We start from the raw sequence: 13,528 nt of genomic DNA, 5'->3' as shown, positions 1-13,528 counted from the left end.
TTGTCTACTATGCAGATTATACTCTAAGGAAAACAATCCTCTTAATCTCATACTGGGAATAAATATCTTTCCATCTCTAACATCAACTAACGCTCTTTAGTGATGATCAGGTGGACATATCCTAAACGGTCACATTCATGTGAATTCGTGTTTGTATAAAAGTTTGGAATCCATAATTAAAAATCCAATGACCTCCTACTGTGTCATCTCATTTAACTACTTTAAGGTGCAGATATACAGAAACAGAGCAGGAGGAAATCAGAGTCTCATCAGGTAATAATGAACCAGCACTTTATTTAAGACACATGGATATTTTACAGCTCATGGATTCCCTTCTTGTGATGAGATCAAATTAAAATACAGCCTTGATGCTTCATGACACAGCTGTTCAAACATGTAACACTTAAATACTCAAACATCAACTGAAGACCTATGTACAGAAAGATTTGTAATTCTAACCGTGTCAGCATAAATAAATAACGTCAGTGTGCTTCTGTTTCTTGTTCTTCACACAGTTTTCACTCCCTGAACAGAACTTTACATAACATGACAGATTTCAATTTCAAGTCAAACACTGAAGGGTTAAAGCGTCGACACCAAGCCGTCTAAAAACAGGGAAACCTTTAAAGAGAAATCACAACCTGTGAAAATTCAAGTCCTTTTTTATCTCAGTGGATAATCTGAACAGTGTTGATGCTTCACAGTTTAAATAAAGACCTACACTGTTCAGGAAACATCAAATCCTACAGATGTTTAACATGTAACATGATCAACTGATGAGTGACTGAGATCAGGGGTTCCCAAACTTTTCAGCCCACGACCCAAAATAAAAGGTTCCAAAGACTTGTGACCCCCACTGTCCCTCTAAGTGATTTAAGGTGTCTTCATTTAGCTGGTCTGCAGAAAGTGACCCTCCCTATATGAGCATGTGTCTGTGTTTCCTGTGTGTTCTGAATGAACCTGCTGCTACTGATGCTTTAGATCATTAACTGTTCACTAACTCTAAACTTAGGAGACATCTGGAAACAAAGAAAGGCAGAAAACTCATTACACTTTATATTTACAAGGGTTTATTTCAAGGTTAGCTTCTAATGTTGTCGAGATTCTTTACTGTAAAGGGTAAAATTTAATATTTCTAGATAACTTTAAAAAAAAAAAACAATCTGGAAGAAAGGTCACGACCCACACTTTGTGTCTTGCGACCCACACTTTGGGAACCCCTGACTTAGATGACGACACAATCAAAGCTAAGCAGTATGAACACTTCACCAAAGCTCACCACTTTACATTCAAGACTTCAGAAAGTCTGAGGCTGTGTGTGTTGATGAAGCACAGGTAAATAAGGTGAGTCATTCAGCTCGGTAAAGAGGAGGAGAAAGGGTTAAAATGCACGCCTTATTTAAAATATACCAAAAAGTACAAGAACAGAAAGTCTGCATGAGCAGTGGCTACACTGTGAGCGGGCGGCGAGGAGAGGAGGACGGACAAACTGAACATCTTTCATTCTGATATAAATCTGTAATACACAGAGGAGTGCAATGTTACTGTCATATAAACATGAAGGTAGAGAACTGGTTTCTCTTCCCGGTGAGGATCCTGGGTGATGAGCAGTTTAAAAACGGATATGATAGACGGGTCGGTTCAGTTAAAGGTTCCGTTTCTCTAGAACTACTTTGACTTCATTTTTCACTAACAAAACTCCCTCATCACTTTTTGAAAAATATACATTTCTACATTCAATTAATACAAATTTCTGTTCAGCGTCTCGCTCAACGCAATTATCAAGACTTTCCAGATCAGCCAGAATAAAAGCAACGTACTAAAATATCTTCTGTTTCAATGGATGAAACGTGTTGGTCCTGTGCGCCTGTCAGCCTTCAGTACATATGTGCATGTGTACATGTGTACATGTGTGCATGTGTGCATGTGTACATGTGTGCATGTGTACATGTGTGCATGTGTACATGTGTGCATGTGTACATGTGTACATGTGTGCATGTGTACATGTGTACATGTGTGCATGTATACATGAGTACATGTGTGCATGTGTGCATGTGTACATGTGTACATGTGTACATGTGTGTATGTGTACATGTGTACATGTGTACATGTGTGTATGTGTGTATGTGTGTATGTGTACATGTGTGCATGTGTACATGTGTACATGTGTGCATGTGTACATGTGTACATGTGTGCATGTGTACATGTGTACATGTGTACATGTGTGCATGTGTACATGTGTACATGTGTACATGTGTGCATGTGTACATGTGTACATGTGTACATGAGTACATGTGTACATGTGTACATGTGTACATGTGTGCATGTGTACATGTGTACATGTGTACATGTGTGCATGTGTACATGTGTACATGTGTACATGTGTGCATGTGTACATGTGTACATGTGTACATGAGTACATGAGTACATGTGTACATGTGTACATGTGTGCATGTATACATGAGTACATGTGTACATGTGTGCATGTATACATGTGTACATGTGTACATGTGTACATGTGTACATGTGTACATGTGTACATGTGTGCATGTATACATGTGGACATGTGTGCATGTACAGCACATGTGCAAACTGAGCTCTTGGTGTGGACTGTGAAATGAAACAGGGCAGTGAGGCTCTCTGTGGTTCCCTTTTTTCAAGTAAGGCTAACCTCACTTCTGCTTTTCACACAGTCCACTTCACACTCACGATCATCACGCATGAACCACTCTGGAATAGTGACATGTTGAGGAAACATTCACATCTGCAGACACGTATTTTTCCTCACAATGAAATGTGACGACGTGGAGTTCAACCAGAACAGTTCTTGATGCTCCAAACACACACTGAGTCTAAACTACTCTCTGAGACGCAGCGCTGCGTTTCTAAACACTGAAGCCGCCATACTCTCAGGATACACTGCGTGTTGTCCGTTCAATGTTCACGAGATGGACTGAATATCTGGAGTCTCTTTGTGTGTGTTGATGTTTGATGTTGACTCATTTTGAACAGATGTTTTGATTCTACACGTCACTACACTGTACATCTTTAAACATCGACCTGGCTTATGTACATTCCACATCGTATCAAGCATTTCTACCTCTAAATACATCCTGATGTAATATTTTCAGAGACACGACGGTGAATTGTCCTATTTCTATGTCAGTTAGATTTAAGAGACCACTCTTTAAATTGTTCCTACAGAATAAATAACACAGCTCCTTCAGGAGCCTGGCTCCTGAGAGTCATAAATACAGCATCTTCCCTTGCTTTGTTAAATATGGTTTTGTTCCCTTATAATGCACATGAATCTGATCTCTGCTGATTATAATGCACATGAATCTGATCTCTGCTGATTATAATGCACATGAATCTGATCTCTGCTGATTATAATGCACATGAATCTAATCTCTGCTGAGGAGCTCTATGTTGTGTTTTGGTGAAGCAGATTGTTTGCTTGTTCTGAACTAGTCTAACTGTGTTTGTTTGCAGAAAGCCTGCAGCTTGTCATCTCTAGTCTCATGTGCATTAAACCCCTCTCTTGTTGTTTTGTCATCATTCATTGCAGATGTGTTTCTCTACTGTATCATGGGATCATCGTTGGGAGTCACCAGAGTTGGGACGCCGACGAACGACTGGATTTTGTCCTCGCTCTGGGCCGAGGCTCTTTTGGACACGGTGGTGAAGGACAGGTGATCGTGCTCCAGGATGGCCAGGCGGTCCTGAGGCTTCTCCTTCTTCAGGTAGAACATCTTCCGGAGTTGCTTCAGCTGCTGCAGCTCACAGAAGGTCTCCAGCACCACCAGCATGACGATGAGACCCAGGATCAGGTAGACTGGAGACAGAAACACAGAGGAGTTAGAGGAGGGAAACACAGCGGGGGGGAAAAGAACAACAAATGTGTTTTACTGTAGTCGTTCTGCTGTTGATGTTGTCTCTCTTCTCTGTTTACTGTCAGCAACAAGAAAGAACTGACTCATTCCTAATGTATGTAAACCCATATGGCAACAAACCCCTAACTGTATAAGCTTTTTAGTCTCACTTTTAACTGAGTTTTATTCTATAACAGTTTTATTTCACCTTACAACATCTATCTATTTATTCTCTAGTTCAGATTTTAGTCACTTTTTATTTTAATTATTTATTTATTTTAAGTAAGGCATCTTATGTTCTTTTAATGGTTTAATATTTTAGTGTTTTATTATCTTAGAAATGTATTTTATTTTGGTGATTTAAATTTCCTGTGTTGAGTTTTAACATTTTATTTTACCTCCAGTGTTTCCTCATTAAGATATCCTGAGAGCGTTTCCTCAGTTCATTCAGCAACTTAAATTATTTATTTATCTATTTTATTTTATTTTATTTTATTATTATTATTGTTGCATATATCATGTTCTTAACCTCAGGGTTGTGGGGTGGGTTTGGGGTCGGGGGTCTTTTTATATATATATATTAATTTATTCTATTTGAAGTTGTTTTTATGTTCAGCACTTTGTGTTACAATGTCATTGTATGAAAAGTGCTTTATAAATAAAGTCTGATTGATTTTCATCTCACTTAATAACACCTCATCTCAAACACTGCAGACATTCACCCTCTGTCAGCCTTGAAGTAAATTCATTTAGCTCTACTTAAAATTAAAGTGTTATTTTATAGGTTAATAATTTGTATAGCATGCATTATTGCAGAACTGTAAACATTTTGCAGCAATAGCAGCTGTTAATGATGATATATTTAAACAGTAACTCTTTTAATGATTGCAGCATTCATCTCTTCCCTTTTGTCCTGAACCCTGCTGTTAGGATGAGCTGACACAAGGGGGCAGTGTTAAAAAGAAACAGAGTTTATGTGGGTCAAAAAAATAAAGGAACAGTTCAGACATTAATGGAAACGCCCTAAAATATCAGCCACTCAGTGCCAGCTGTAAATTATTTCACTGACTCTCACCTGCTTCATGCAAACATCATGCCAACACTTCACAACCTCAGGCAATCACCCAAAACCCAGAGATGTGACAGAAACCACCTCACAGATATCATGTGAGCTCTGTTTCCTGTATGGTTTGAATAGTAGTGGGTAAAAAGCACAATCAGGGTCATGTTGGGTCTCTTTTGTTTGATTTAAAAACTGTTAAAACTTAATTAAGATCCCCTTCTCCACATGAATAGATCTGCAGGAAGTCTCAGGTTGCACTGAGGCATGTTCTTTGGAAAGGGAAAAACTTAGTGAATGTATAAAGACAGGCGCTGGTCCCTAAATCCAAATAATGAAACTACTTCTTGCAGCTAAAGCTGCTCATAAATCAAGGCAAACCAAAGATTTAACACTTTAGCAATGACACAAGCTGTTTATTATTTGTGTCTGACTGAGTTCATCTCTTCTGTTTCATTGATCCCAACGTCCTGACAGATCACAGAGACTTCACCTCCGATACAGACCAGCTCTTTCTCACAGAGGAAGCTGTACAAGTGTGTCTGCTGTTCTCTGCACACGCACACACACACACACACACACACACACGCATACACACACACATCTTGTGAATTCTGTATTTCCTTGTTATAAATCTACTTGTGGTCGTCGTTAGCTCTGACAGAGAGCGGCACCACCTCTCAGGAAATGAAATCAACGCCTTACTATCCCTCATTTGACTAGCTCCACTTCCCCTTCTGCACCAGAGCATGCTGTCTTATCTAATAAGATGCATTAATAGACCTTTATACAAGTAGTCAACATGATGTTAACCAGCAGCAAACAGCAGGTTATAAATACACACAGTGTGAAAAAGCTACACTGATAGATATCACAACTGAACCATTTTATAGAGGTGAGCGTTGAGTGAAAGTAAAGGATCAGTTTAATGACCCGGTTACTTTGAATCATGTTAGAGTTTTATTGATCAGGTTTACAGTGACCTACTTTTTAATCATTACTTATATTCTTTACTGTCTTTGAGAGGGCAGCAAAACTACAACAGTTTTGAGTGGATTTTTTTTTACATTAAGTGCATTAAAGCTGCTGTTAGGAACTTTTGACAATTTTGGTGCCCCCTTGTGGACAAAGTGATACCTCTTATCTCTTGTTCTGTACATGCAAACGTAGTGTTTTCAACAAGAACCTCACCCTGCTGTCTTTAAACAGATTTATCACTCTATGTGATTATTTACCATGAAAACAGGCGAAAAAGGATGTTTCTAAAGTCAAATGTCATCATGTGGTCTGACACCTCCTCCCTCTGAGTGGTTTAAGGCATTAAAAATAACAACAGAGAAGGTATCAGTGTTGTTGTTTATGGTTTTGTTTGCTTCTAAAGGTCATAAAGAGGCATCAGTGTTGGTGTCAGTCTGTTTCTCAGCTGGTGAAAAACTCCTCATAGTGCCTTTAAGCACTTTGTGTTACTATATCATTGTATGAAAAGTGCTTTACAAATACAGTCTGATTGATTGATTGATTGATTGATTGATTGATTGATTGATTGATTGATTGATTGATTGATTGATTGATTGATTGATTGATTGATTGATTTGAATTTTAATGTGAGGAAAGCTGAGATGAAGCCACTTCCTCCATTCAAACTCTATCTGACTCATTTCTTGTTTATCCAGTATTCTGGGAATCAACAGCACTTAGGCTAGATTACTGTAACGCACTCCTCATGGGGATCCCTGGCAAAAGCCTTCAAAGGCTGACGTTCACCCAGAATTGCTTAGCCAGGATCCTGATGAGAGTGAGAGTGCCTAAACATGAACACATCACACCCATCCTGCAATCACTTCACTGGCTCCCGGTTTAAATCAGGATCGAATTCAAAATCTCTCTGCTGAGACATCAGTGCATCCATGGAAACGCCCCCAAATACTGGAAAGAACTATTACACCCACAGGCCACCACAAGAACCCTCCGCTCCACCAACACCAACCGCCTCCACTGCCCTCGAACCAGACCGGGCCTTTTCCTCTGCTGCCCCTCCTCGACCACCTGAGAGCCCCCTAAACCACAGACTCCTTCAAAGAAGAACCAAAAACCCTTCCTCTTTTGAAGGGCATCTCCCTGGTTCTTATCTGTTTGATTTAACACCCTGTGTTTAATAAGTGTCTATCGTCTGTTTTAAACCCTGTTTTATTTTAGCTTGTTTCAGTGACATGTTGAGATTTGTTTCTGAATGTAAAGTGTGTAACAAATAAAATGTATTAGTATTATCATCATTACTTAAACTCTACATGTGTTGAGTCTTTGTTTAATATTTTGTTCCTATTATAGTCTACTTTTACATAACTCTCCAGTCAAGAAGTGCAGCAGCTGATTATGTCACACTCAGGTGGGTCAACGTTCACCATCATAAATCCTCCATATGTGACATTCCCACATCAGTTAATCATTAGATAATAATACTCAGAAATAGGGAGTATTAACTGAAACACACTGAGCCAGTCTCTGAAGTACAGGTTGCACATGGCGGCATCATGTTTACATACAGGCCTCACGGGCGTTCCCCCTCGGACGGTTGCTTTATAACTCAGGTGATAAAATCCATGTTGTTTTTTCTGTGCAAACAAAGTGAACATTAACATCCATGGAGTTTATAACATGAAACAGGAACTGTGGAAGCCTCTGAGAAACGTGTCCTTGTTTTGAGAATAACTGGCTCTATAAATAATAACTGTGTGGTTGTCATGGTGCCACTTAGCTATACTGTCTATATATGATTCAGGGTATTTATAGGACAGCTTCAAACAGTTGCACCTCTAACACCTGAGTCAGATTCAGCCTGAGGCCTTACAGCGTGCTCTACATGTAAAACCAGTCCTCACCAGTGATGGCCACTTTGTAGAGCTCCCTGAACCTCTGATTGACGGACTCTCCAGGTACGTAGTCTCCCAGGCCGATGGTGCTCAGGGAGATGAAGCAGAAGTAGAAAGACTCCAGGAAGTTCCAGTTATCCTCCAGCGCTGAGAAGATGGCGGCGGGGATGAGGAAGAAGCAGGAGACGGCCAGCATGGCGAGCAGAGAGGCGTGGACGATGGCCACCAGGGGCTTTGAAATGCCCCACTGCTGATGGAAGTACATGACGGGCCTCCGCGTGCTGTACACCATGATCCTCTGCACCACGGCCGTGAGGAAGAGGAGGGTGAAGGGGATGCCGATCACTGAGTAGACGATGCAGAAGGCTTTTCCACCGTCAGAGAGCGGCGCCGTGTGACCGTATCCTGCAGAGAAACAACGATCACACAGAGAACGTTTAATGAAGACACTCAGAGCTGAAACGTGTGGGGAGGATTAAAGGAACAGTTCAAACATTCAACTCAAGAAATAAAACAAACACTTTCATACAGAATGGAGGAGAGATCATTTATTGATTTATGTGTTTATGTTGTCTCTGGTATCGACACTGGGTGGATATTGTAACATTGTATATATCTAAATTGTGTTCTAGCTTTATTTATCTATTGTTATTTTTACTTTTGTTATTTTATGTTATTTTATTTTATTTTATTTTATTTTTATTTTTACTTCTTGAAACTTCTTTCTTGATTGTATTTATGTCTGGGTTGCTGTAACAACTGAATTTCCCCCCCTGGGGATCAATAAAGTCATATCTTATCTTATCTTATGTTTATAATTGTTGAAAAGGAGATAAGAGGTTCCATAAAACAAGACGTGTTGGTCTTCTGTAGCATAGGCATAATAAATGCTCACCTTTCTATCTATAAATATTTGACCCTACATAACATCTACTGCATGCTGGACTGGACCACAGGATCATACCGAGTTCACACTCCTAATGTCTCAGACTTCAGAGCTGGGGAAAAGTCAGCTGTAGAGTTTATGCAAGAAAAGTAGAACACATTTCACAGATCAACTCTCTCAACTGTTGATGACATTTTTCCCTTTTTTGCTCACACTTGATTCTGTCTCTACATCCTCACATCATTGCAAACATAGGAAACCTAAACCTGTTTTCTGAGGCTTTAATAAAAATTCAGTGGCACTAAAAGGTCTCATGAGATGACATGCTGGAGCATGATAATGGAGAACACCCTTGAAGTTATGTAATGCTTGTCTGCAGAAGGTAATGCTGTAAAAACCTAACATGCCCCTGTGAAGTGAACGCAACAGAGAGTTAAAAATACCACCGCTCACTTTCAGAGCATGTAAATGAGGAAACAGCATACAGAGGTCTGCTTGTGTAAAAATCCCCAACAATACTTTCAACTTCTGCTTTTCATCATGCAGAGCAGGTACTTCTGTTTGGAGTCAGATTAATGTATAAGGCTGCACACGGGTCAGCGCCCTGCTCTCTGTGATACAGTATTAAAGTTAATGAGACCTGGTTCAGGATTGAAACAGAGGTGGTTTCAATCTTTAAAACTCATCAATAAAAGAAAGAAACTGATCTGTCCAAACTTAGCCATCAATGATTTTACTAAAGGCTCATAATATAAGACTTTCACAGAACCAAGCAGCCCTGCTCTGCCAGGTAATGGCGTGTGTTGAAACATCAGATAACGGATAAACGTGGTCAGACTAAAGTTCTCAAGGTGTCCCGACTGACATGCGTCTGTAACCACGATCCTTTGAGCGCTGAAGATAACAGAAAACTCTCCTGCTCACAGTTTCAAACCGTCCTCATGTCGTAAGACAAAACACACAAGACAATGTGTTTGGAGGGTTTGTTCCTGCCTGCAGGGGAAGAAGAAGAGCATGATGTTTACAGAGAGTGTGTGTGTGCTTCTTCCCCCAACAGAGGTTAAACCATTAAAGTCTGCTTCTGTGTGAAATATATACTCTGCTGCTCCTATAAGGGTCAGGGTTAGTCATGAAGTCATGTTCAGAAAGGCTGCTCAGGACGGAGAGCTACTCTCCCTTCATGACCCAGTCTGCCTCAGTATTCACCTCTTTTAACTGTTCCATATGTTGTTAAGTCCTCACTGTTAAATTTAAACAACAGTCCAGTCAGAGAGGAGGGAATGCATACAAGCTTAATGAAAGGAAGACACACAGCTTCAGCTCCTGTATGAAGATGGAGAGTTTGTTTTAACTACAAATAAAATGTGACTTGGACAGAAATAGCTTCATGGCCTTGTGGAAATATTGGGTTATAAAAGTAATAAAGAAAGGAACTTAAATTATTAATATGATCACAAACTGTAGTTCTTACTGTTACAGTAATCACCCCCTGATTATCATTAATATCATTATCAACCTTTAATGTTAATGGAAGTTTAAAACAGTGAGCTCTCTGGATGTCTGTAAACTTCAGACTCACTTTTTTAATCTGTTTTATAACCTGGAGTCATTTCCTTTTAGCCCTGGACTGATTACCAATATGTCCACTGTTTTAGCATTTAGTTTATTTTATTTTATTCTATTCTATTTTATCATTTTTAATTTTTTATTCATTTTTCTGGTATTTATTGTATTTTATTGTAATGATTTTGTTTTATTTTATTGTATGTTCTGATATTTTTCTCATTTTTTTTAAATTGATTTTATTGTAATGATTTTCTTTTATTGTATGTTCTGACACTTCTCTGATTTGATTTTATTGATTTGATGGTTTTAGTTTTTAATATTTTCACTTTCCTCTCCACGTGTTGTTTCCTGTCTGTGTTCTTTAGGGAAGCTCTGTGTGCTGCATGCTTGAATGTATGAAAGCTGATATATAAATTAAAGGATTTTAAAGGCCCTTTGAGATCAGGTGTGTTTGGCCTAATAGAAGCCCAGGTACACATTAGACACAACAGGCCTCATGTTTTTATAAATTCTAATCAGTAGTCATAAGATGAAGAAAACACAGATAGTGGAGTATATAGCCTAAACTCATAATTTATGTGGTAATCCATCAGGGTGCTGTATCCCCCTCCTGCTCAGCCCTCAGGTGACAGACCCTCAGGTGACAGACCCTCACCTGTAGTGGACAGCACCGTGCTGGCGAAGAACAGCGCAGAGGTGAAGTCCCAGTTCCAGTTGGCTGAGGCGTTATTGAGGATGGAAACCCCATAATTACTGGCCTCCAGGGCTTTCTTCAGAAACCTCTCCAGACGCTCCTCGGACAGGCACTCGTTCTCCTGGAGGAACTGTTTCTTTATGGCCCTCAGCTCCTGACGAAGCTGGTCCTCATAGGGCAGTTCCACCGAGGAGAACACCACAGCCCCGAAGATGAGATAAAGGATGTACCCCAAGACTAGAGATGCGAAATACCACGTCGATTTGTGACTCTGGATCAGCCGCACACACGAGTTACTGGCGAGAGACTGGAGCATTCTTCCTGTTTTTTACGCGCACTGGTTCTCTGGATGGAATTACGCACACGCGTGGATCATTAAAAAGGCTCCTGTGAGAAATAACCCGAGTGGATCCTTCAGTGAGGGATGTTGATAACGACAACACTGCTCTTCCCCCTCAACGAAACCTGCTGTGGCTCTGGAGGCGTTCACGTACACTCGGAAATATGACCATCAACTCTCAACTCAACTCTTTGTTATTTATAAGCTCCTTTCATTCAAGCCTGCTTCACAAAGAACAGAGACAGAAAACAACAACAGATGAAATGATGCAAGACTGAAACAAGATAGAGGACTGTGATATACTTTTATAAAAATAGAATACAATCAATTAAAATGAAATCAATCAATTAAATACCAGAAAATAAAAATAATTTAAAAGGAGAAGATATAATAAGAATAAAATAAAATAAAACTTAAACAATGGTCATAAACGTTATAAAAGAAATAATGCAGTTCAGGGCTAAAAGGAAATTACTCCTAAATTTAACTTTATTTATTTTGACCATCATAAGAAATATAGTTTAAAAGAATTGTATTCCTTTAGAGTTCTTTGAGATATAAAGGCCTGGATAAAAAAGATTGGTTACCTTTGTCATGATGATCGTGTGGGCGATGCAGGAACACAAGCATTCTGAATAATAGAGAGAGGTTCATACCCAGGTGTTATTACCAACATCCCTCTGTTTAAATTAATTCTACTTTTGCAATCAGATCAAACTTATCTGTAAATTAGAGGCTTTTCTGAAGAATGTTCTTCCTTTGTTTCAGTAAGATCTGCTGTACTTCAACCATGTGATCATGGTCTGAGCATCAAATTAAAATGAAATGTTATGTCTTTTAAAATATGTTTTATTTCTTTATCTTGACTGTGTTTTTATTAGCTGCCTGTTTTATTTTGCTGCAGATTTAAAGCACTTTGTAACTGAAGTGCTCCATAAATAAAATTATTATTATTATTATTATTATTATTACTCCATGTTGAAAAATACACTAATATAGACATATTTGACAAGAGAGGCCGAGATAAGTCATTCAAAAGACCACACAGTGACTCTGAGGGTATAAAGTAGTCTCATGATGCAGAACCAAGCAGCAACATCCGGTCTAAAAGTTTTTTCAAAGTGAGGTTAAAAATAAAAAAGAACAGTATAAATATAAAGATTATATTAACTCTGTCATTGTGTGATTTTATATCAGTCATTATCACTGGAAAGACTCCTGAATGTAGTGCTCATATTTCCGAGCTTCAAATGTTACCTGAAGGCATCAGGTGATGTGGAGGCGACAAAGGCCGTGTGACGTCAGAACTTCCCCGTCTCTCCTCCTCCAGGTAGGTCGGGCGTGCGCGTGCGCGTGCGTTACACAGTCTATGGGCGTGCGTCGTGTTTTTTTCGGTTTCAATTCACAGCGATTGAAAAGCGTCAGAGAGTCTTTGTGTTCCGAGTCCACGCCTGATCCGAGTCCACGCCTGTTCCTCTTTAAGGACTCTGGAATGACTCTGTTCCTCTGTAAGGACAGGGAGGTGAGGTGACAGTCTGTGATCGATACACAAGAAGGATCATTAAGGAGACATTCAGGGGGGTGGAGTTTGTTTTGTTTGGTGGCCTCAGGAGAAACCGGCCCATCAAGCTGCAGATGGAAGAAACAATAAACGGGTTCATTAATATTAATGTTTAAAATGATTTATTGAGCTGTAATAGAACAACTTATATTTATATATTTATATAAAATAAACAAAGAAAGTTAATGAATCTGAAACTAACAGATCATTAAATCATTCATATTGTCAGTTTCCAGTAAAATAAAGTAGTTAGTATGTTTTTAATAAATAAAACATCATAGAATAAATAGAATAATAACTATCACAGACTCAGAGGGAGTGTTGGTGAATCAGTGTGAATATAAGAATGTGTGGCATGTGCCCTCAAACAGGTTCAGGACCTCACCAGGTGAAGCTGTTCTGGCCTCAGGCAGTGTTTGCAGAGAGATCAGCTGTGATGATGTCAGGAACTTCACATTCATCTTCAGAGTGTGTGTGAGAGTAAATCAGGGAGTGGATCAGAGTGTGTGTGTGAGAGTAAATCAGAGTGTGGATCAGAGTGGGGATCAGAGTGTGTGTGAGAGTGTGTGTGAGAGTAAATCAGAGAGTGGATCAGAGAGTGGATCAGAGTGTGGATCAGAGAGTGGATCAAAGTGTGTGTGAGAGTAAATCAGAGAGTGGATCAGAGTGTGGATCAGAG

The 13,528-nt window shown here is 39.4% G+C and overlaps 1 protein-coding gene across 1 annotated transcript; it reads right to left on the bottom strand.

Moving 5' to 3' along the window:
- Positions 1-269: 269 nt before the first annotated feature.
- Positions 270-13,316, bottom strand: kcnk1b (potassium channel, subfamily K, member 1b). The gene is made up of 6 exons (XM_034682682.1): positions 13,235-13,316; positions 12,546-12,917; positions 11,876-11,919; positions 10,910-11,509; positions 7,812-8,207; positions 270-3,835 (listed from the first exon to the last, which is right to left on the bottom strand). The coding sequence occupies exons 4-6, from the start codon at positions 11,262-11,264 to the stop codon at positions 3,579-3,581; spliced, it is 1,008 nt and encodes a 335-aa protein (XP_034538573.1). The 5' UTR covers positions 11,265-11,509; positions 11,876-11,919; positions 12,546-12,917; positions 13,235-13,316; the 3' UTR covers positions 270-3,578.
- Between the last annotated feature and the right edge of the window lie 212 nt (positions 13,317-13,528).

This window comes from Notolabrus celidotus, chromosome 4 (assembly GCF_009762535.1).
Source record: "Notolabrus celidotus isolate fNotCel1 chromosome 4, fNotCel1.pri, whole genome shotgun sequence".
Taxonomy (NCBI): domain Eukaryota; kingdom Metazoa; phylum Chordata; class Actinopteri; order Labriformes; family Labridae; genus Notolabrus; species Notolabrus celidotus.
The sequence above is the reverse complement of the archived record's forward strand: the minus strand, read 5'-3'. Positions and strand labels throughout refer to the sequence as shown.